This window comes from Apteryx rowi, unplaced genomic scaffold (assembly GCF_003343035.1).
Source record: "Apteryx rowi isolate R43461 unplaced genomic scaffold, aptRow1 scaffold_1233, whole genome shotgun sequence".
In the NCBI taxonomy this organism is placed as follows: domain Eukaryota; kingdom Metazoa; phylum Chordata; class Aves; order Apterygiformes; family Apterygidae; genus Apteryx; species Apteryx rowi.
The window spans coordinates 30378-56721 of record NW_020447457.1 but is presented as its reverse complement, the minus strand read 5'-3'; the positions used below and the strand labels follow the sequence as shown (position 1 = coordinate 56721).

General features: G+C 36.7%; 1 protein-coding gene across 2 annotated transcripts in view; it reads right to left on the bottom strand.

The window, feature by feature from the left end:
- Window positions 1-26216, bottom strand: part of LOC112960882 (sister chromatid cohesion protein PDS5 homolog A) — a 68413-nt gene extending 42197 nt beyond the window's left edge. For both annotated transcript variants that reach the window (XM_026055530.1, XM_026055531.1), the window contains exon 1: window positions 26047-26216. In XM_026055530.1, coding sequence (XP_025911315.1) covers window positions 26047-26166 — 120 coding nt within the window. In that variant the 5' untranslated portion in view covers window positions 26167-26216. The remainder of the gene's footprint in view (window positions 1-26046) is intronic.
- Between the last annotated feature and the right edge of the window lie 128 nt (window positions 26217-26344).

Sequence of the window (26344 nt, the reverse complement as noted above, 5' to 3'; positions counted from 1 at the left end):
AGATTCCAGTATTAGAGGGAGGAGAACTACATAAACACAGTGAAAGGACACAATAATCACTGGAGTTAGAGAAAAGACTCAAAACAGTGCTTGCACAGAAGAAGCAGGCAGACCTAGGAAAGTCTCTCTGCAGCCAGCAGGGCAAGCAGACTCCCAGCTAGTCCCAGCACAGGCAAGATCTGTGCAGGTTGCATTAGTTTTACTGTGTTTACAACAGTTTATTCATAGCATTCCAAAGAAGTAACATATAACCCCCCCAGCTTGAAAAAGGCAGCCGAAAGTTCACCATATAATCACTGAATGAAGAAATTTAACAATTAAGAGAGTCTGATGGCATTTAGTGTTAGAGGAATAATTAGAAGTGAACTTCAGTATCAAGCTTAAATACAAAATAAAGATATTTGGAACTAAAACTTCTGAAATTGATGCGAGCCTAGCTCGCTCCTCAGGAATGTGTCTGTCTCGGGGAAAGAAGCCACGCAAAGGTTGGAATCAAAGGCCACTCAAAGGCTGCAATTTTCAGTTTTGTCATCGGAGCCTTTTTTTTTTTCCTTACACAGTTTAAGCAAAATTATGGGTGGTCCCTGCCATTAGCTATTTTATAACAAAACAATGCTCCTTGATTAAGACCTAATTGCAAAATGTCATAAAATCCACATGTGCAAATCTGGAAAAAAGTATGTCTCAACAGGGACAAATGCAGACTTAATATTGCAGATATAGGATAAGAAATTCTTGGTCTACCTCAGATTAAGTCCTATGCATCAACAGGAAGGGCTTTAAAACAAAATACACAGGAAAAGTTTTTTTTTTCCCCCCCTTTGGCTATTTTAACAAATAAGTCATTGCTTAACAATAATACTTTAATAATATTAGAGAAATATTACTGGGGATTGTATCATTGTGGGAAACATTTCCACCTTTAGATGGGAAAAAATGTAATTCAAAATGACAAGTAACAGTCATTTCTGGATATTACGGCTTACAAATTTACTCTCTGCAGTCTCTGAGCTCACAAGCAGTAACATTAACTTTAGACTTGGTTTGATAAATAGGGAGTACCGAAATTAAAAAAGCTTTCCATAGAAGATATCACTGAATCCAACAATCATAAGTTGATCTAGCAGAAATGGAATAGACACACAAACTAAACTACATTTATCATAATGAGAGGACAAACATGAAAATTACTGTGTATTGAATAGAAACAAAACTAAAAGACCTCAAAACACTCAGATCAGGAGGACCAGACAGTTTCTATTTCAGATTTTTTAAATAACTGACAAATGAAATCACAAGCTCAGCAACAAAGTCTTTTTCTTAAATAAATCAAACAGGAAAGATACCAAATGGCCAGAAAATAGTAAACATGAAACTAATAATCAAGAAAGAAAGGCGATCCAGCAGCTTATCCAGTGGGCTGACATCAACACAATTTCATAGTAGAGATCTCATTTTGAAAGGCTAAATAAACACAGAAGTTAAGGAAAACAGGGTAGCACATAAAAGAGAATTACCAAGGGACTTTGCTAACCTGATAAACTTTCTTTGATAAGATAATCAACTTTCTAGACAAGGAAGAACATGATAGGCAATTTGTCTGAGCTTCATGAAAAATATCACGCTGAACCACATGAAAATTAAGGAAGTTGGAGAAGACAGAGTTTAGTCCAAAATTGTCATTTCTCCTTAGCCATTTTCTAAGGATTATGCAGAAATGACCTATTTGTCTTGAATGAACTTATTAGCAGAAAAGTGGTGTTAGCGTTGACCCTATTTGGTATTTCCATCAACATCCGTAGCACAAGAAGTAGGAATATATACTAATGGAGCATAATAATGACAGTTAGGGACTGGCAGTAGGGGACTGGATATTGTGTAACAAGAATAGGAATAACAAAAATTAAACAGTACTAGATGCAAGGTCATATGCTTAGTGTTTAAAACCAAGAATTTGCACTATTAAGAGCTTGTCAGCTGGAAAAAACAGGAAAAAAGAAAGATGGGCATTTATTAGGCAGAGAGAGATTATGAGCCAACAACAGGATATATGCATGAAAACAATGAAAATGCGATCGCAGGATATGACAGAAGTATTTCCAGTCAAGGAAAGAAAAATATCAATACAACTCACAGATTGCTAAAAATGTTATATGCTAATTCGAAACACATCCTTTAAATCTGATTACCCCCATTGATGAAAAAAGAATTCAAATTGGGAAAGGTACAGAAGACGGCTACCAAAGGAGTCTCCAAAGCCTTTTTTTGTAAGGGGAACCTATGAGACTGTGGCCTGCTTAATCTACCAAAACAACAGCCAAACAAAAGATTTCTCTCTTTTAATATGTCTTAAATACAAGAGTGCCATTTATGCTAAGGGGTAAGACTCTGTAAGTAAAAGTGGGTAGAAATTGGCTAGAAATATCTGTGGGCTGGAAATTGAGACTGCTCTCTGACCATGGAAGAATAATTTTGGAGCAGCTCTCTTGAAAGGGTTCACTTTATGGCAAATAATTCTGGTTTTGGGCCAACATTTATCAGAGTCATAGCTAGAGAGAAGTAGATACACAAATTAAGCAAGAGACATATGTGAACTGCAGAAATGATTAACTGGCAAGGAACCAACATATTTTTCTGCAGTTTTGTTATCATCATTATTAAAACAAAAATTATCATTCTCTTCCAGGTGCTGTTAGTAACCCATGGAAGAGAAATTTTACTGCCTGGTTTCTGCTATAAGTTATCTCTCTACGTGTATTCTCCCATTATACTTAACTGGCCCGGAACACCTCATTGAAATGGACAGAAGAGCTACCACCGGACAAAGAGTTACACACAGATGATGCCGAGCGCACCGCAAGCTCGTCGGGGCAAGGCCTGTTTGCTTCCTCCTTTACACACTGCTCACCAGGCTGAGCCAATGACTAGAGGTCTAGATATGACTGTGGCTGTGTCATAAGAAATGTAAAGCTTATGAAGAAACAGCAGTGCTACCTCACACAGCAATATTCCCTTTCCTAGGCAAACAACTTAATTGGCTATTCTTCCCTATGGACTAACCTAGCAGGTCTTGTCTTCAGAGGTTTGGCTGATTACAAGACCAGGGCAAGGAAGGAATACTTGTAATTTACCACTATCTTCATACCAGTAAAACAGCATGGTCTATATTAATTTACTTACAACAAGCTAGGGGCCTGGAGATTAAGCTAATTTGATATAAGAAACAGCAAAGAAATGTACTACTACTAATGATAAAAGTGTACCAAGTAGTTCCTGAATTATTTATAATAACTTTCTTGATACATACGTTTTTAAGTAACTACAAAATGAATATAAATATCACACACATCCATCATCACAAACAAAACAGGACAAATACTGTTACAGAATCGGGGAGAAGTGGTACAATTACCCACAGGTTTTTTCTCCATAATTAAAACACAGTAGAACTACAGTTCTGCTGCAAATCTGGAAGATTCCTCAAGTAACACAAATGCATTAGATGGGGGGGGAATAAAATATGAGAAAAATTAGATACCTCGATCCAAAATGTGTTGCATAGCATGACGTAAAACATTTTATTTAAATAGTGGTGCAATGCTTTGCCCTGCAAAATCAACCATATGACTTTGACAGCTTGATTATAATAACTTGCATGGACTGCTGCAAAGAAAGGTTAAAGAAGGAATTTTAAGAAGACAGTTTTACAGATTATAAAAAAGTATTCTTCTCAAAATCAAGACAGTACAGAACTAAGTATAAAGGTGCTGTACCTTTATGTTTTGCTGTCCTTCCTGTCCAGCAGAAAGATAACCCTAACACTGATCTGTTGCTGAAATGATAATCTTGTACTGTTTAGCCATGAACAAACCCATTAGAAAAATCAAGATTTATACTGTGCAAAGAAAACACTACATGCACCCTCATCACAACAATAACCTCATCACTCAAACTTAGACAAAATACAACATCTTATTCAGAGACAAGTATTTTAGACAATATAGCCACCTTTAACTTTCTACTGTAATAAGATTTGGAAGATTCAATACTACTCTTCTACTGAACCCAGTTCCTTCACTATTACACAGAGTAAATAATGGAAAAAGGTTTTCTCCAAGTCAAATTATAGTTTAAAAACAAGTCTATTTCTTTTGTCTTTAAGCAGGTATTGCTATGCTCCATATAAGAGCATCATGTAAGTTTGTTTTTATTAACTGTTGTAACAATGAAGCATCTTTTTTGTCTCTCCCAACCTTTGAAGCAGAGACTGGCTTAAACTATTAAAATAAAAAAGCCCTGTCAAAACAGACTGTGCTTTTGTTTATTAAAACTTGTGATTAATGAAAAAGTATATTATAACCAGATTTTCTGGCAGAAAATTTAACAACAGTTAACAGGAAACAACAGTTTCCTTGTAACTGACTGACTGGAGGGAAAAATAATTTTAGAGCTGGTCTTATCTTCAATAACCAGTGACCAGGAGTAGTGATCAGGAGTAGTCAGCATGGATTTACAATGGGCACATCATGTTTTACCAACCTGATAGGCTTCTAGGATGGAATGACTGGCTGGGAGATCAGGGGAGAGCAGTGGATGTTGTCTACCTTGACTTTAGCAAGGCTTTCAGCACTGTCTCCCATAACATCCTCATAGACAAGCTCAGGAAGTGCAAGCTAGATAAGCAGACAGTGAGGTGGATTGAGAACTGGCTGAAGGGCAGAGCTCAGAGGGTTGTGATCAGTGCTGCAAAGTCTACTTGGAGGCCAGTAACCAGCACTGTACCCCAGGAGTCAACACCGGGGCCAATCCTGCTCAACTTCTTCATCAATGACCTGGATGAAGGACAGAGTGCACCCTCAGCAAATTTGCTGATGAAACAAAACTGGGAGGAGTGGCTGATACACCAGGGGGCTGCCAGGCAGAGGGACCTCAACAGGCTGCAGAGATGGGGAGACAGGAACCTCATGAAGTTCAATAAAGGCAAGTGCAGGGTCCTGCACCTAGGGAGGAATAACCCCATGCACCAGTACAGGTTGGGGTTTTACCTGCTGGAAAGCAGCTCTGCTGAGAAGGACCTGGGAGTGCTGGTGGACACCAAGTTAAGCATGAGGCAGCAATGTGGCCTTGTGGCCAAGAAGGCCAATGGTATCTTGGGGTGCAACAGGAAGAGTGTTGCCAGCAGGTCGAGGGAGGTGATCCTCCCCCTCTACTCAGCCCTGGTGAGGCCACAGAGTGCCGAGTCCAATTCTGGGCTCCCCAGTACAAGAAAGACATGGACAGACTGGAATGAGTCCAGCAAAGGGCCCCTAAAATGATTAAGGGACTGGAGCACCTGTCATATGAGGAAAGGCTGAGAGMGCTGGGCTTGTTCAGCCTGGAGAAGAGAAGGCTGAGGGGGGATTTTATCACTGTATGCAAATATCTGAAGGGAGGGTGTAGAGAGGATGGGGCCAGACTCTTTTCCGTGGTGCCCAGTGACAGGATGGGAGGCAATGGGCACAAACTGAAACAAAGGAATTTCCATGTGAACATAAGGAAAACTTTTTCACTGTGAGGGTGACACAGCACTGGAAGAGGTTCCCCAGAGAGGTTGAGGAGTCTCCATCCTTGGAGATATTCAAAACCTAAGTGGACATGGACAACCTACTCTAGGTGATCCTGCTTGAGCAGGGGGATTAGACTAGATGATCTTTAAAGGTCACTTCCAATCTCAACCATTCTGTGATTCTGTTTCATCCAATTTGCTATGACACACATAAAGCAGAATAACCTATAATTCCGTCAATCAAAGTTTTAAAAATGTGCGTACATTTCTTCTCAAATAACAACAAGTAAGAGACAGTGCATGTATTTATTAGCATATTACCTCTTCCTACTCAGCTACTCACCACTTATTGGGGGTACATGATATGAGTGTGGTAGCACAGCACCATTTTTTTAAAAGCAATTCAGTCTTCAGCAGTATCTAGTTTTTAATCACTGAAAAGATTTGGAACAGGATTCTTTCCAGTTTTCCTGCCAAAGTCTAACAATTGCTGAAGTACATAAAAGAAGGTTAAGTTTTTCATAAATTAAAACATTTAAAAGCTTTTACAGTATCTCAGAAACTTTGCTTCCACATATACAGATATACAATGAAGGAGTATTTGCAGAGGGACTAAAAAGGGACTATTCTTTAAACATTCTAATGATAATTCAAGATATCATCAGTTAGAAGCATTTCATTAAATGGTCCTTTTCCCCGAGGGATACTAGCAAGTGTTACATATGGCTGGGGCAAAACCAAGATATTCTTAAAAGCAAGTTCCCTGTGGTGAAGAAGTTTCTATTTCCATATGAAGTTTCCCAAGTACTTTGATGATAGCCTCCAGATGTGCAAGAGAAGATTCTTTATAACCAATTCACTGCTGTGTGATAATTCATTTCCTCTTCCAAAGAAAAGAAGGTGGTGTTGACCAGGAGAAACAAAGGCATTTTCATTTCTATTGTGAATTGACTAAAAGGGTTCATTTTGAAGTGAAGATTTAGGTTTAACTCTCACAACAAAATCATGTCTCGGAGTTTCACATTAAAACACAACTAAAGGGCTACACTTACAGTAATACTGATGTTTTAAAGAATATAACCATCTCTGTTTCTAATGCTGTAGTGCAGGTGCATTTCATGGCATATCATACAGTCTTCCTCAGTCATCCAGAAGGGAGATGTATAAAGCTCATTATGCCTTCATTCCTGCTTTTGTTCCAACATAACCAATAAGTGAGACAGAAAAAAGGGATTATCTTCTTTTATTAGAAAGATATACAGTTCTTGTACTGCAGCAATCTTGTAAATTGTGGTTAGCTGAAAAGCTACTGTATCTATTGGAGTGGAAAATTATGAAAAATATTTGTACCTTGATCTTCAGTTCAGATTGCACAGTCTGCAATAATAGCAGAAGCAAGAAATTAAAAGTTCTTTTGTGGATTTTTTTAAATGATTGGCAGTTATACATAATACCAACATACTTGGTAGAACAATGAAGTGTCAAGTTGAACAGGAAGATACTATTCAGATGTGGCATTCAATTTCTGGGTCTTTAGGAGGAAGATTCCACTGAGCCTGAATGAACATTAGGAGGCAAACCCATCCCCTAAAGTGGATTCACTCTAGTGATACAATTGTACTGAAGAATTTTAACTGTGTGCCTGTCATCTACTGGAGCCTTAATACAGGCCTCTAACGTTAACAGGGATTATCCAGAACGCTGAAGATGTGGATTTCCATTTCTATGTGGAAGGCTGGCCAAAACTCAAAATTGTCAAACTGTAAAAATAATCTGATATTTCAGAATCAAAAATAATACTACAAATCAGAAATGACAAATCATTTGGAAAAACAGACCCACAGCACTTCAAAACAAATCTGCTCTCCAGAACTCACTGGTTGAAATGGACATTCCTGTTAATCTCATTCCAGCAAATTTCAGTCAGCAGCTGATGGACCAGCCATTGCACCTATCAAACCAGAGAGACTTGGGCAAAGAACAACTACTTTGAAAAATTAGCATTCTCCAATGAAGCACTATTTTACCAGAAACTTCTGCTACCTGTTGAGCACTATTATCTGTATTACTCATATTAAAACAAAACAAAACAACAACAACCCCCACAACTCTTTAGACAGTCACCAAGCTCAAAAATAAGGTATTGTATTACTCCAGAACAAACTGAAGGCAAAATGCAGAAATTTGCTTACTAAATGGTTGATGGTATCATTTTGTTTGTAGGTAGCCTGATTAAAACTAAAATTTCTGGAAATTCTGAAAGCACTGGAAAAGGCTGATGTATGAAGGGGACCTGAAATATATCTGCAATGGTTTCCTGGTCATAAGTGTTATTTAGTTCTGTATTAATGAAGGAAAAAATTATGTATAATTAATACATGGAAAGTATTGGTAGAATTTATAAGTATAAATTATTTAATTCTGAACAATGACAAACATCCCTAGTAATAGAAACTGATTTCTGACACATATTAAAAGAATTAACAATACTAAAAAGAAACTTCTGCTTCTTAAAGTTTTCTAGAAAATGGGGTGGAAGACTATATGAAAATAAAAAGGTACCAATATTGCTGACATAAGCAAATGGCAGTTAAATCCATAGTGCTCAGAAACATAATGATGCTAAAGACATAATGAATATACAGAAGAAACTCAATTTCTAAGAAATAAGCTTGGGAAATTAATATGACAGGCCCATATTAGAATGTAGATAGCAAGCTTAATATTAATAGCAAGCTTAATATTAAAAGTCTACAATAAATTCAACTTAAAATAATATCATCATTTTCACTATGAAAAGTGTAGAAATAAATATTTCAATTGGAATACATTATTTACAGAAAGCATTCTGGAGGACTTAATGTGACAATATTTAAAATGTAATTTTTAAATGATTTTACTGTTCATTTTATGATACAATATTTCACATAAGACTGTAGATTTTCCCATTTTGGGTATAAGAGCGAGGTGCATCAGCATGACCAAAGCGAAACTAAAAAGAAAAAGGGAGGAGACTCCCTTTAAGCAGAAAGGGATGGAAAAGAAGACAGAAAAACAGTTGTTCTACCCTGTTTCATGTCTCTCTACCTCAAATCTGTTTTTATTTGCTGGATCTTGATGTCTCTATCCAACTACTAGCCACAAGACTATGTTTTCACTTGCTTCTAACTTTGCTAAACATGTTAATTATATTCTCAAGGCAAATAGCTATAGTAAGCTCATTGAAAATTAACGCCACCCTGCCAAAATATATATTCTTTCTCCCAAAACAAGACAATTTTTTTTTCTGCCTAACTAAAAAACCCCACTACTTTTACAGAGCTTTAGAGTCCCTTTCTGGATTAACAATACTATTTGAGAGGATAATTAACCTCTCAGAAGTGTTGCTTTTCAATTTTTCTGCAGTCATTTTTAATTTCAGGTTAATAAAGTCTTGTCTGGGAATTCTTCTCTAACATTTGGAGACCCTTAAGTAACTCCCGATTTTTTCCACAAGCATTCTGCAACTATTTTGTCTATTGGTTCCTTCAAACATTTGCCTCCTGGATAGCTAAAATATGCCAGAAACTCCTATACCTGTCGCTCAACATTCCTCCCATGTAACCACACAGTTTTACAGCTATCTGTTCTGTTAAAATAAGAAGGCAGCAATATATCAGATATAAAATATTGCTGCAAGAATTTTTTTAGAATGCTTTCAAAACACATGCGACATTTAAAAAAATAAGTTCCAATGTGGAGTCTTCTCACACTAAAATTTTATATAGTGAAACATGTGAAGATCACTAACATCCCCAAAAATCAGAGAACATTACAGTTTCTTTTGGATAAGAACAGACTTCACCAGAAGATTTCATGGTGTGTCCACTTCCATTAGAGATACATGGGCACCCTCCGTTAGGCAGATTCCCCAGATAGCTCTTGGTCAGTCTACCCATATGATTTGGGCTATACAGAGCTTTCTCACTCTAACCTCTAGATTCACTTTTCTTTTGCTTTATTTTGAAGCTCTCCAAATAATACAACAATTTAATTATCTAAGTAAAGATATGAGATTTTCCAGAAAAATTCATATAGCTATGCAAGAAAGAACTCAAGTCAGACAACCTTCTCAAAGCTAGAGAGGTTTAAAGGTCCCTGTACATCATTTGTGAAATTTTCCTGTTAAGAAGAAACATGCACTATTTCCAAAGATCAGTCTTGGAATTAACCGTGATGAATTTAGATTAAAATAACATTTCACTATATTGTCTTGCTGAAAACAGCAACCTGTAAGTACTCAGTAACATTTAAGTAGCTGCCAATGCCATTCTCATAAAGAACATCTGAAACAGGAATCACTGAAAACTTTGAAAGGTCTGACATGCTTGAAATGCACTTCAGGCCCTTTAGTTATATTTGCAAAGTGCTTTATACAGAGTCAAGCAGACATGTTTATTATATCCATCAAATCATGGATCTTTTCCATGCCAAAATTTGAGAAATTTCAACGCCAAAAGTATGAAAAAATGCAGTTTGATTTGCTTCTTGAGATTATGCCATTGTTAATAGTCTGCCTTTTGCTTCTTCAAAATTATTTAATGCCTAGTTGAAACAATGTTAGAAATCAAATATTTTGTTAATTATTAATTTTACAGTTCTTAGGAGTATAGGCATGCTACTCTATGTCCCAAGAAGGTGGGTACACCAAGAATGTAATTGTTACCCTTCACTTGAAATAGTTGGAAGATGCAGCTGATCCCCTTTTACAAGATCAGATACCTGAAACAACACTAGCCTGTACACCAAGCATAAACATAAATTTGGTACCCAGGGACAGAGGATTCACAGGGACAGTCATTTCACGAATGTCTGCATCTGTGAAGAATGAAGAAAAAAGGAAAAATAAAAAAGAGAGAAGCTTACAGAGAAGGCAGCAAGCCTCAGTCTGAACAAATAGTCACCCAAAAAACGTAAGAAAGCACACTTTTCATCAAGAGCACTGGCTTACAGTGGCCTGAAGCTACAAACAAACATAACGCCTCATTGTTTAAAAATTCTTTATTTTGTTTCCCTGACTCATGAATTGAACACAGAATCAACTTCATTTGCTCAGCTGCAGTGACCTCAGAACAGCAGTCCACACGCATGTGCTAGAGATTCGAAAGTAAATAAAAAATGTTTATGAAAAACAATGACTGGGAAAGCTAAAAGGAGGAGGGGGAAAGCTATCTATAAAAGGATGCAACAGCTCTCTGTCGCACACAGACTCTGCAAGAGAACGACAACCAGTTGACCAGGCCATTGTTAAAATAACTAACTTCATCTTTCCTAAGCATACATGAGATGATTTAAGCACAAAACTTATCTTTTCTTATCTAAAAGCATTCTAGACCCTATAGTTATTGCCTTCAATTGATGAACCATAATATAAACTACTTATGGTTGTCTTAAGCTTGCATATACAATACTTTAAATACACAAAGCAGCTGAAAAGCTCCATTGTTTTAACTACTCCTCAAAAGCCAAAACGTGATGAAACAGCAGCTTCATTCATGGTCTGTATTTTTTTAAACCACATTCATAATCACAGCATGCATACTGAAACAACGTACAGAAAACTGTGGACTGCATCTTGCTGTTTTCTCACCTTCCCATCTCAGAAAGGAAAACATAGACAGTACAATGTTTTGTTCTGGGTTGATTTGTGTTTTTAATTTGATATCAAAACACTCTGTAGTGTGTCTGCATAGCAAGAAATGAAGAATTTCAAAGTGCACTTTGGCCTATAGATTGTGGAGGTCTGCAACAGTCTTTAATAGCTGCAGGAGCTCATTTCCAACCTTAAGAATACTGTTGGCTAAGATTTATGGCTGCAGAACAAAAGCTGTCAGCTATAATCTTTAGTGCCTAAAACTCAAGACACTAAGCCCAAGCCATTTAGCACCTTAAAGAGAAGGGTTGAGACCTTAGGTTTGACTATGAATTTTATGGGAAATTAGTGTAGGAAGAGACAACAACATGTTGCTGCCCAAGTAGCTTATTTTATTCAGGAAAATGCTTCAGCGTTTATATTACATTTTCCTAAAATGCTGATGCATTCACGATGAGATTAATCACAGTGTTCTAGTCCAGATGCAAAGATGACTAGTGTTAATAACATGAAAATGCTGAAACTCCTAGCTAAGTAGAAGGACAGAAGGTGTTACTCCCAGGTGCTGCTATCGATAGTTTCCTTACCGATGCTAAGTAGCCCTGTACTACGGACAGAAAAGTAGTACAGGGATATATCCAGCAAAGCAAACTGAAGGACACAGAGAATAAGATGTTTTTTGCTGTCCACTAGTATCCATTGTCAAGCTCAGCTTTACTTTAAGCATCTGCCTTTTGCCAGAGCTCTGCTTGCTCATGCACAAGGCTATCTTGATAGTGGTAAAGTCATGTGGTAACATACAAATCAGGTCATGGGCCATCTGCACGAAGTTGACACCAAGGTTACATCATCTGGTTTGAGTTTGCTTAGGAGCTGCTTTTACATGTTAAGGAGAACTTCAACAAAGAACCGATTCTTGTGAGTCAGGAATTGAGAGGTCAAGTAGAAGAAACCTGTTTTTCGCACCACTGAATATACCCTTCAAGGAACAACATTACCAATAGTATCAGTGAACGCTTATCACTCCTCTTGGGCAAGAGGACAGCATCACCTCATCAGCAACTTCAGAGAAGCCCAGGAAAACCAGAACAAACATCTTCCCTTGATCTGTGGTAAAAATCTGCCGTCATTTTCACTAAGACAGTTCTACATGCATTCTGGTCTGAATTTAGGCAGAGCAAAGTCAGTTTACAGAAAGATTGATATTAGCCTTCATCTAGCTTCCCTATACACTTTCTCACAGGGGAACACAGGAAGCTTGCAACACGGGATTATTGTCTAGAACCAATGTATCACGGGTACCTTCACATCAGTCAAGCCACTGAACATTTGACCCACTGGTCATAAATGGTATCAGTTGCTCACGATTTTTTCATATACCAAAGACATGAAACTTGGTTACAGATTTTGAATCAAGATTCACTTAAGGTCTTCAGAACTTCTTCACAAACAAACAGAGTGAAGTCAGGAATCCCAACAGGCTACTGATTGATGAATATATATGCAAGGAAGATCCACACATTCATGTTTATGCATTATTTTGAAGTTTTCTGAACCAAAGATTACAAATGAAGATTGTGCTTTAATAATATGGAATGGATCAACTAAAAACAACAAGCCACAAACCCGCTCAATAACATGAGATGAAATCAAATTATTTCACAGCTAGAATTTGTATAATCAAAATTATCCATACATCCAACAATTGGATGGAATTGGATGGAATCCAACACTTTCTGGCAACATTCCCATACAGCTATTTTCTCAAAAGTTTTCACATACAAGCAATTACTAATGGAACAACGAACAAAATTCAGTTCTAAGTTTGGCTAAGGTTTGGCAACTACAGAATTTTAATACAGATACCACCACAAAAGTTTAAGTTCTTTGTTAAGAGAGTCTCTTCAAAGAATAAACAAAACTATGTTCAAACATTTTTCAATAGCAGCCTGATTTTGACCTAGTAAGGGGTCCTTAACAATATATATATTTTGCATATCCCTCAGGCCCCAAACAGCATACAAAATATGAACTACATGAGTAACATTTAAAGAACAAGTGTTTTTGCTTTCTAAGAATAATTACAGAACAACAGTTTAATGTGCAACAGTAAACTCCTTTGTTCTATCCCTGCTATGAGCCCTGTGGATTGTTACTAATGCTGGCTTTAGGATGACACAAAAGAGATTCTACTATTTGTATTTTATCAGTTCATTCTTGAAAAAAAGCAATTTATGGTGCTTATCTGCTGGGTAGTACAATTTTTCTGAATGTGCGATTATCTGGAAATAAAAGATTTGTTTCTGTAAATGTGCATCTATGCACAAACATATTCCCATATAAATGGATATGTTTTAAGTTAGCAAAAGTCTTTGTTTAAATAACAACCAACAACAGCAGACCTTACTGAGGAAAAAAAGGAGAAAAAAAAAAAAAAGAGAGCTGGCATGAAGACAAATCTGTTCACAAGCACTGGCCTGTACTGCCTACTCTAGTTCAAATCACACACAAGACTCAGTAGCTTGGACAGGAGAACAGGAAAAGACCAGTCTAAACATCAAAGACCACATCTCTCTCCATCATACTACTACTACAGAACTGTGAACCATCAGGCTTAGGGAGGCTGAATCTTTCCCTTTAGGCCTGAAAATATTCAAGCACAAAAATATTAAAGCCTACTTCTTTTGTACAAATGTTGAAAGAGAATAAGGGGAAAAAACAGGGAAGCAAACATTCCTAGAGAGAGGTGTGTGTGTAAGCACCCCGCACTAAATATGACCACACCGATTTTGAATTCCAATACAAAATCCATTTATTTTGGGAATAATCATATATTAGCATCAGTGGTAAGGTCTATTAATGCAGCATGTTGGTTAAAACATTGGGAAATTCATTGTGGATCCCACAACATTCATGTTAGCTCTAAATTACCAGCACTAGCACGAACCACATATTTGCATATAAACATGGCATTGATTTCAACTGTTTCTAGCCAGAAAACATTTTGCTCCGTATCTTAGTTTCTTTTACAGACATGGAAAGGATGTTTATCATTCACTACACTTAAATTAGTAGCCCTCTGAAAAAAGGGACATGCTTCAATTTGCATATAGATACTGCCTCAAAAAATAGGGGGGGAGGTGTCAAAGTTTCTTAGGGTGCAGTTTCAAGGCAACAAAGATCAATCTAAATCTGTCAGACCTGTCCCTCCCCTACGCCAGCACTCATGTGATCGGTGAGTGAGGCTACTGAAAAATAATCACTTTTTCTGGCCAGGTTACTCTTCAGATAGATCAGCTTCCTGACCCAGCTCACTAGACGGCTGTAAAAGTGCTAGTGTCAGTACAAGACAGGATGCACAGTGGAGGGTGGGACTGCATCAACCCAATCTTAGGGTGCAGTTTAATGTATCTTAAATTGATCTACTAAGGTCACACTCAAAGAACATTGCTTTCTAAATTAAGCTGTCACTGAAAGTAACAGTTCTGCTGCCTAAGACTGTCATACTGCTTCTGCCAGCGCAAGGAGGGGGTAGTATGCGACTGAGCAGTAAGTCATACTGATCCAGAAGAAAACTTACCTGGAAAACAGAAAGAAATGTTTTTGAATAGGATCAATTTCACAGTCTAGTATCCTACAAGCCACAGACACACCTGGGTTGGCATGTGGGAAGAGGATGGCCCACAAGCAAGCAAGGCTACCTCTCTGGCTCAAAGCTCTGACTTTGGTGTTTGCGTTTCCACATATTCTGATACAGCAAAGGCATTAAATAAAATAGTACACAAACTTTTAAACTCATCACAGCTGACGTGGACTGAAGTAGGAATGACTAAAGAATCTAAAGATAATGTGAATTAGGGCATAGTTCCATGTTACAACTTCTCAGGAGACAAGGACAGTTTAAGAGAGTCCCTGAAGAATTTTCTTAAACCAGCTTAACTGCTAGGTAAACTGTTAGTACAGGGCTTCATCCTCAGAGATATATATCAGTATCAGAAACCAATTTTAGCATCAAAAACGGAGTGGCTCACAGAGCTGCAATTCTAGGGTGAATATGCTTTAATCTGAGTAACAAATGGAACACAGACCAGAATGGTCCACTTTGCACAAGAACCTAAACTAAGAACAATAGGTAAAGATGTCAAAATGAAAAAAAGTTTAATGGCAGCCTTTTTACTTTGTAACGTGACTGAAGGTATTTTAACTTTTAAAGGGAAACTAAAGCTAGGACTGAAAGAGCATAACTTTGAAAAACATTACATGCCACCCCCACTTTCCCAGCTGAGATTTAGAAACATAGCCTTTAACTTGGCTTTCAGAATCAGTTCAAAGAGATTTTTAAAGAACTTGTTAGATTTTCAAYTGACCTACTTCCAGTTGTACCAATGAGCATATATTCTACAAAGATATAATTTTAGTACTTGGTGAACTCTCCTACTTCCCACAAGCAAAATTCTCATGATTTTGAAGTAGTTTAGACTACTAGTTCCAACTGGAACAAAACTGAAATCTAATTTCCAGACTTTGCAATTTCCCTTAGGCTGCAAAGTTATGCTTACTTTCATATTTTACATACATATTCTAAGAAAAAAATGTCACTAACAGCTCGCAAATGCAACTCCTTGACGTTAATTTGCTGATTTCACACAAGCAAAAATAGTGCTTCTTTTCTTGCTACCGGAATTTCACCAGTTATAGTAGAAGTGGAGGCTTTAGAGAACAGTTGGATTAGAAATTTTGCGGAAATAGTGACACATGCCAACTACATTTACAAAAGATGACTGAATAAGGTATTTAAATAAACATGTATTTTCAGCAAAAAAACTTTAAAGTTTTCTTGGGTTTCCTTTTGTTTTGTTTTTTAAGTGAATGAATGTTAAACCTGTAGCAATTCAGTGCTGAGAAGGAACTACCTGGCAAAAAACAAAGGTAATGGGGTATCCATTTCCCCCTCTCCCCAAGAATACCAAATTCTGTTTCTACCATCAAAAGTAAGAAAAATCTACTTCATTTAACCGTTATTACTACAACAGCTTAAGAATTATATTTCCCTTCAGCCATCCTATAATATGTTGTGCCACTGAGCAAACAAAGGAGCATCATTTCTAAAATTCTCCTCACTGTTTCAGGTAAACTAATTTTTTTTTTTTTGTAAATGTTACACCCTAACCGATGTAACATTAGGACTAAAGCCCATAGAAAGGCACGGCACTCAGTGAGAGTTAAGTGAAGATTTTACTTTTTCAAATCACAAGAGAAGAACAACTTTTATATTTCTCAAAATTTAAGTTTAAATAATTCCCCAGTAAATTATGACTACAGTTTGATTAAATTTCAATAACAAGCTTATTATGGAGGACCATCACCCCATTTTGGATAATTAAATTAAGTATGTGCACAGATTTTCAAAAGAGTAACAGAGGAAGAACACAGTTAAAACACAAAATTATATTAAAGTAACAGGACTTTACCCTACTTTGACAACTCAATGATAAATCCATCTGAAGGTAGAATAAAAATTTTATGGTGAAAAATCCTACAGCATTTTCCTTCCAGTAAAACAGTAACACAAGGAAAGTCAACCAGTTTATTTTTTTAAAGGATGACAACCTATTTTAAAAAATTTGTTTTCATATCCATACTAGGGCATCAGACAATCCAATCAAAGCTCAATTTGCAATTTTTCTTTATATTAAACATTTCTTATATTAAACATTTCCTAAGTGAAACTGTTTACTTCTACCACACACATTTTGCTTCAGCATCTGCACCATCATCAGGATTCTGAGCAGCCAAAATAAACAGAACAATGAAATTATAGAAGGAAAAAAGTATAGTAAACATTAAGTGAAGAACTTGGGGATCATATTTTGATATTTTTAGCTACTCCGGCATTTTTTCCAGTTTTATTTTACCCTTTCTATGATAACACATTGCATAAGCAATTTTCATTATGACAATCAAGCAACGTAGGTATCAGTTTTAGTTGTTAGAAAACATCATTTTGAATTACAAAATTTGCAATATTTTCCAACACCATGCACAGCTCTCTACCAATCTGTGGGATAAGAAGGTATTAAAAAGTTCTATTGTACTTTTTTGTGTTCAAGGTGTTTACCTCCCCCTACTGCAGCTGTTTGAAATGAGTTTTATCATGAGCAGCAGAATGAATGACATCTGGTTTCCTACAGATCTGCTCCCCAACCCTCTCCTGCAGGAGGGCTCCCAGTTCCCTCTTGCATGCTCCGCTCCAGCCCTCCTCTGCTGCCTGTGGAGCTGGGCAGCGAGGGCACAGCACATACCCCGAGCATTTGAAACACCCATGCCTGAATTAGTTGATTGATCCATTTATTCCAGCTGGCCCATGGGCTGCTGTCTTTTGAGACATTTCCAGTACTGGTCCATTTTCCATTGCATGGACAGAATTTGGATGTCTCTAGTCTATTCAGCATCAATTAGAGGAATCTTGTATCTTTGAAACCTTTGCCCAATTGCCAACAACTTTTGAACTAACATAACTTCAGGGAAGATTGGTAACAAAGAAATTAAGCAGACTGGACGATCAGATAAAGGCCTGCTTTCATTCGGGAGAGCAAGCTCAAAACATTTGTCCAGACAAAGCACTACCACATACATGAAGTAAACTGAAAAACGCAGACATGTTTTCTCTCAGTTTTTGAGCGATGGTAGTTCTTGGGCACTTACAACAACAGTAGTAATATTTTCATAGTAAGTTTAAAGTTGGTCTTTCGATGGTCTCTAATGTTAGTTGCAGTGGTAAAATGGTTTAAAGATCAGTAAGTCAAACAATATTAAAAAAAAAAAAAGATACTGTAAATTTCCAAATCTAAAGCCTGATGGTCAATCAGGTTATTTTCATAGAAAGCCATAAGAAAGATAAGAGAGACTACAATCGCAGAGGAAAAGAAATTCTTTAATAACCACAAGCAAATGTTAATACTGCTAACCACTAGCTTAACTACTTTGTTCTCTAAGCATATGCATTTTTCAGGAGCTGTAGCCAGCACAGAATTAAAACAAAACAACCCCCCCTCCTCCAGAAATACGTGATTTCTCCAGAATCCTTTTCATTTTTTTCCTCCTCCTCTTCCATCTTAAGTGTTCTTATCAAGTCACAAAATTATTTGTAAATAGATTTTATGTATTTATAAAATCTATCTTTAATGCTTAAGACTATATTTTGCCAATACAAAACCTTTTTCTGCTTCAACAGTTCAATAAAGTTTGATAAATCTCCTGGAGATACATGTCATAATTTTATGATAAGGTAATAAAAATACAACTCTAACAATGTAATATAAGGCCTAAAATTGCTGATGACTACACTGAATAATCACTGTTTCAGTAAAAGGCGACAGGCTCTATTCATCCAAGACAACAGAATATAATTAAGGTTAGGCAATATTACCAAACAACGAGAAACAAATGGGCACTCACTTGAGAATAACTAAGACATTAAAAAGGCTGACCGAGTTTCACAGTAAATTTGAATGGATCTCCCCTGCCACGGCTGCAAAACTGATCCCAACACTGTAGTTCTGACATCTCTGCCAGGTAAGTACGTCATCTGTCTCACATAAATAAAACATACATTTAGGATATCCCATGCTATCTAGGTATCACAAAATTTTCAACCTTGCCTGAGCTGGAGCATACTTTGGACAAATCCTATCTTTGTTTACCTTTAACAGTACTTCATCATACTTAGACATCTTTGCAACAGCCAAATACTGATGTCAGCATAGCAGTGGGAATACAGTTCATTAGTTAACTGCAGCTGCAGAGCCAGCAAAGACACATTGCTTCGAGTGACACCAGTAATAAGCATGTGTTTTAGATTTCTAGGTAACAATGGCAATTAAGAAGATATTGCATTCTGGAGGAATTTCATATATGAAGAATGCTTACCATAGATCGGGGGTCTCGGCGAAAGTCTGGGTCCTTTAACTACAAAAATGGCTCTAATACATTCTGTGAACTAATGATCTGCTAAATATTTTGTCCATTATTAACTTAAAATTTTGATTTTTACTTTTGTTACAGAAGATGCACACAGGCATTATGCAGACAAGGAAGAAAAGTAATCTCAGATACTGTTTCATCTCCCTTTTTATCAATCATCTTCATATTACTGTCTGCAAACCAAGGGATAATTTTTCTTTCACTTCATAGAGCTGTTGTGAGATTAACACTTTGTTTATGAGACTCTGAGCAAAGCTAAAACTGTGCTGTTTTGCAAACTTATGCATATTGACTCCTCATAGAAATGCAGCGATATGTCAAGGATTTTATATCCAAACTTTGATTAAAATATTTGAATACATAAGAAGTCTCCCATGTTATACCATAAAAATTACATGCTGACAGGCACACCCATAGAAAGTAATAGTGATTAATATGATTAAAGCATGATGATTATACTAAAGACAACATTGGTTCAACTCTGCACTGCCACAAACTTCTACTATGACCCTGAGAAATATTTAACAGCTTTTATGTTTCACCTTCCAATCTCAATGAATGCTCTTTCTTTGTGAGAAGGCAGCAAACCCAAAAATCCCTAATTCCTCATCTCTGTCATTATTTTGTATGCTTTTACCATAATACCTCTTATTCACCTTTTTTCCAAGGTAAACAATCCCATACTTTTCAAACCTCTATTTGGCCTCCTCAGTCATAGTGTTACTATGGTATTTGCTAAGTGATTACACTTAAAAAAAACCTTGAAGCCATTGTATCATTCAATTAACAGAGAGGACTTGCTCTGGAGTTAATCACAAGCATTAAGTAGAGGAGCTTATTGCCCAAAGCACACCTTTCATTTATTGAAGCTGGAAGACTATAACTGAAGGAGAATATTGCAGGAAAGGAATATTTTATGCCATGTGTTAAAACAGTTAAGCCTGAAGACTTGTATGCTATCCTTTTACCTATTACGAAGTTTCCATACAATGACTGTTAAATGGCCTGTAACAAACTTTACACACAACATTTTTCATTTTCTGGGTTCCTAAGCGGAGGTGATGGGGTCCAGTTTACAGAAGGGGTAGGCACTCAGAAATATAACTAAAATCACAGGAATTTGTGGTCTGAATATACAAAATGAAACAGAATGCACATTCACTTCAAAAGTCACATTTTATACATGCCAAATCAGGCATATGAAGCCAGCTTACTTTTTTTTTTCCCCAGTTGCTCTTCAGTTCCCTATCTTTTAAGCTGAGAATAATATGTCTTCATCCCACAAAAAAAAAAAGAAAAATCAATAATTCTTCAAGATTATGATTAGTATGCAATAAATGAGGCTCCATAAGGACTTCTGAACTAGTCTGGCCATTTCTGTGGTCAATCATAAGTTATAATGCCGAATTCAACATCTCTGCCCTCCCCCTGGCCCTTTTTTTTTTTTAGTTGGGGCTTCTTTCCTGATATATTTACTTTCTTGTTGCCAGGAAACATGTTGAATGATGTTGTACATGTGAAATTGCTATTAATTACAGATGCACTGATAACAACAACAACAAAAAAAAAGTATCAGAAACAAAAACAAAGTCTCATCATCAATCAGTTTGAAAATGAAGTAACATTTGGGGGAACTGGGTGAGCCTACATGGTACATTTCTCCAAGGATTGATAAAATTGGGACATTTACAAAGAAAACAGCTAATACTCCATTGGAAAAAAAAAAAAAAATCAGAACAAGATTTCTAATATTCTGACTAGTGGTCTGTCCTAGTTAATGAAAAACTTGATTGTTACAAGAGTCAAACTAATTAAAAAGATTAAACTATGAACAAAATCAAATTAGAAATTTGGCTTTAGGCTTATGTGACCAGCAATAGTTCAAGAACATTGCAAACTGCAGTCTGCAGTTAAATACAATTAATGGAGGTTTTAAAAGCGTTAGAATAATTAACTGTGGATCATTTCTGTAACCAGACTATATAACCTCCACTAAACTATTTATAATTCTTAAATTTAAGCATATACATATTTTTCCCCTCAAAAAAAACCCAAAAGAACCCCAGCATATGAAACACAGATTTTTCTTCTCCCAAATAAAACTCTAATTTTTATATTTTTAGTTCCCTTCAAGATACCTATATAAGGATAGCCATAGCAGGTTGGAACAAAGGTCTGTCTAGCTCAGTACGCAATCTCAAAGAGTGGCCCCTAACTTTTGCAGAAACATCAGGGTGGGTAAAGAGCAACTTTTCTTCTCTCACACACCTCCAGCATACTCCTGCAAAAAAGCTACCTTTCTTAATTTTAAGATCATATAACATGCCCAGAAAACATCTGTACATGATACGATAAATTATTAGCAGTAACTATTTCTAGTGACATCTGAGGATAATCTTCCAAAGATAGAAACACAACAAGCCCAACTAAAAAGAGGTCAACATCTAATAACCAGAGTAACATACAGAAAGACAATGGGAAGAAGGATAGGCAGTGCTCATTTCACACTGGCACAAATACGTATCAGGTAATTAAAAAAATGCCTTAGGACAAGGTAAGGAAGACTTCAAGGCACACTAGGAGTGCTAACTAATCCAGACAATCACAAGCTAGGCCTTGGAAAGGAGGTGGGTGGGGGAGAAGGGATCAAAAAAAACTTTCACAGAAAATACTTTGCCAAAGTGTTACCATGGGAAAAGCAGCAAGACTACTGGACTGATCAAAAAACTAGAGAACATCCCTCTTTTGTCCTGCAAAAATCAAAATGCAGAATGTTAATCTCAGCTATGATAAAAAAGAATTGCACAGCTTTCAACAAATCGTAATCTATAAAACTCTTAATTTCACAAACACTTCTTACACTGCCTTAAAGCTTTGTTAAAATATATACACTGAAACTAATCTATCACTCTTCTCAAAGATTTCAGAAAGTTCCTTTTTTGTACTTTTGCATCTTTAGTGTCTGATAAAACGTGCTTTTGACAGATTTTATGAATTAGCATTGCTTACACTAAGACAGGACTCTATGCAAAAGTGAACACTGCACTATAACTTTTCTTTTCCTACAGATTTGTCATAGTTTACCAAACTGTATAGCTAACCATACTAATCTATATCTGAACTGGTCATTGTGCATTATTTCTTTTATTGAAAAAAATTTAACAGGAAAGATAATACAGATAGGGAATTTTGTGTGGTTTCTGCATAACTATTTCAAAATATAACAGTTGCAAACTTACATATTCAAACTGACATTGAAATTCCTTCAACACTCTAAGGCAAGACCGCCATGGAAAGAAGCTGTTCTCTCCGCTATGCCAGCACAAGTATTTGTGAGCTCTCACAACAAACCAGGCAAGAAAATGATCCCGGCTAAAATTAACACAATATTTTTTCCTAAATTTTAACCCAGATCTGTTCACCCATCAGTTTTACCATGCGGCAAAACAAATGCTTGCAGAGAGGGGATGGAATAGAGGTAGAGACAAGCAGCAGAGAGCACCACTTCTTTCAGCGGCAGTCCTGGCTTTGCCTATAAAGGCTTTTTAAGTCAGCCTATGAGAAACTGATAGGGCTATTTTCAGTGTATCTGACAATTAAGTATACCACTGTTATTTTAACTCATAATAACGACAAAGTTTTATAAACTACATCAAAAGAGTTTCTTGTGATCAACAAAGAAAATTATATCTGAGATTTAGTATTTTACTGACAATATACAAATTTGGAGTTTGACAAGGCAATGAGACACATTTGAAATTTTCCAAATCTAATAGTCATTAAAATAATGTATTTGATATTGTAGAGAAGCTTTGCAGCAAAGCAGAAGCTGAATTTCTAAAACTTCTTCCTTCAACCTTCAGCTGTCTTAAAGGAAAAAATATAATATTGATAGTACAATTGTTCTCAACTTGTATTTAGCTGCCGATTCAATTTTAGGCCTGAAGAAGGACTTGCTTGTTTGTTGTTTTCCACCTATATCCACTGGTTTAATAAAAGATATTACCTCTCCCCACAAACCTTACTAAGTGAATTGAAAGAATTTTCTTTACAGCCCTGAAACCAATCACTATATAACTTGAACTGATGCACTGTGAAGAGGTACATTCACCTAAAAAATCATTTTGTAGCCAAAGCACTTCACAGTAAGCCTCAATTTTCTGCCAGTTGCTAGCTGCCCAGTTTGGCTTAAACTTAATTGGATCTGTAGAACAGACACTTGTCCCCAGCCATGGCACACTATAATTAAAACCACTTCTTCAACAGTCAAAATTAGACGTAACATACTGTCCTGCTCCACAGATGTAATGTAGTACACCAAAAACACCTCTGTCTCTGTTAAATTCCTGAACTCCTGGTGTTCCATTCTATACAGATGCAATCCAAAGGCCATTCCTTTCCGTATCATTCAGAAGGTACATGTTGATTTTAAAATTCTAAGCACTTCCATGTCCAGGACAGTGCTAATGTTATCATACAATAATATAATGTTACCATATCAAAACACTGTAAATGAAGCTGGCCTACATTTTATTACCCATAACCCCAAGCAGAGGGGAGAAAGGATTTAAAAAAAAAAAAAATCTTTAAAAAGTCCTTGGCACAAAAGCTGCTGCTGAGGCACTCTGGGACAGGTGCCCAGAACATCTCAAGTTCCAATAATAAGAAAAGCCTTCATTATGAAAAGAGGTCTGGACACAAAAATACAGATGTGATAACAGAAAAATAGCTAATATGGACACAAATCTGTAGCCAGTTAAGTTGACCAGGACTTTAATAAGTAAGAGAACAAAAATTTGCATTGACTGACCCAAAGACTAGTGGCCAAAACACAAGTTACACAAGGATCTTTTGAAAAAGAGACAACAGAGCATCTTTAGGTCATGTATGGTCAGGAAAAAAGGCAAAAACCTACAGTTTCAAGGGTCAGTTCTTGTCAATAAAGGCTACTTTTGCAAAACTTACAAGTCATATTTAAAGACGTGGAAAGCTCTTAACTGAACAACACTTTTTCAAGCACTTCCATCCCAAGCGCTGCATCATAATAATATCCCACATGCAAAAGTGAATTTGTTTTTAAAAATCAAGTTGCTATAAAGAAGCATAGGTTTCATATGCATAGATTATATGTATGTATGTCTATAATAGAGTGGAAAAAATACAAAAAAGTAAAGAAAAAATATTTGCTGTTTAGTTGTTAAACATACAGTACTTCCAAATTTTCTTGATGCATCAGTGAAGCCAATATTTGATCAAAAAGACCTTCAAACTCAGATTAAGCAGTACCAATAAGAGAAGGAAAATCTTCTCTGTTGCTTCTGTAACAGTGGGAGCACTAACAAAGTATTCATTCCCGTTTTAATTTAGTCTACAGTCTTGAGATCATTCTGAATTCCTTAACAGTACTTCATAAAAAAATGACAGTTAAAAAAAAATTATCTGCTCTTAGCCTGAAAATTATGCCCAAGACACAGATGTGAATTCAGTGAAATACACATGCATGACTTCGAAATTCTATTATTCCTATTATCTAGGAATAGTATTGCTCACCATTCCAAGTTCTCCAACTGGGAAAAAAATAAAATACCCATTTAGCACAAACACCTCAAAACTGCACTCCTCCCCATTCAATATAAATTTTGATTCAAAGTCTCTTGTCAAAACTCGAGGTTCTTCTCCTGTAGCTGGTAATATTCCACTGGAGTTTTGAAAATACTAGTTCAGACCTGTACATTCAACAGAGAGTTTTCAAAACTGCAATTGGACTATGAGGCTCATTTTCAAAGAAACAACTGACATGTGCCTTGCTGCTTTGAAGCCTACATTTTCTTCACATTCCTAGTTAAAGACATATTTAGGTGTACTAACTGACTAGCCAAGACCATAATTTATGTTTTTCAATCTTTATGGAGTCACTGTAGTGATGGGAACCATATAATCAGATGTGAGAATATTTCTGATTTCAGAAAACTTATTTCTACATCTCCATCCTGGGCACTGGACCAAATCCTAGGTTACGACAATCTTCTGGTCCAAAGACCACAGTGTTAACAAATGAGCTCTGCCAATATTGGATCAATGCTTAACTTTAATCTCAATTTTCAGCACAGAGTTAAGAAATAACACTATTGTGCCACACAAATTGAATGACTTAATATTCCATATTTCCAATGGAAAAAGGGATTAAAAAGATAAGAAACAGAGATAAGCCTCACAGGCCCCCAAGACATTGTCAAACAAACAGAGAAGATGCTTTTATAGCAATTCCTTTTGCTTATGAAAATTTAGCAACTTTACCAAGCAGCAGTTATACTAAATAGAAAAAACACACATGAATTATATCAAATAGCAAAGTCTGTTTCATATGCAAAAACTGCTTCAATTTCAAGATTCAACCTATGAACTCCAGAAATTCATCTCTCTGCTTGTAAACAATGCTATCTTCTTAGTCAAGAATACCCTAAACTAGATCTACTTGTTCCCCCCAGACAACCATGCTTGCTTAAAGTGCTGGAACCCATGGAAATCTTCTAGTTTGCCAGCTAAAATTGTTGGTAATATTTCCTGCAATTACAATTCCACTTCAGACCTCTCTCTCTCCAACAATCTGGATGCATTTCACACACAAATTAGCAGTTTACTGTTTTAACTCTTGCTCTGAGAGAACACACAAAAGCCTAGACAAGGCAGCACAGTCACAAACTACAAAAAATGGCTCCTCCTCTTCCAAGGAGAGGCAAGAAAGTAGTATCCCCATGCAGGTCTGCAGGCAAGGAGGAGACATTTCAGCTACCACAGGAGAACTGCGGCGGCTCTCCTTTCCTGCAATGAAACGTTTACTTTAAGGAGCAAAAGTTGCACGGAGATGAGGGGCAGGAACGCTCACCTTCAACCGTTTCACCACCTCATCGTTGGTGATTTTGTCTGTGATCTCCTTCACTCCAGGAGGGTAGTAGATGATTTTACCATCGGCAGTAGGTTTTGGTTGGGTAGCAGGGAAGTCCATCCTGGTGCTGCTGGTTATAAACTTTCCTTCTCCACAGTCCTCTACCGGCCTCTATCGGTCAGAAAACAAAAGTTCAGCAGAATAGCAACGACTTTCTAACCCTCTTTTTCCATTTCTAACCCTCAATTCGCCGAAGGCCCCGCTCACTGCGGCGGCGGCGGCGGCCCCCGGCCCCGCG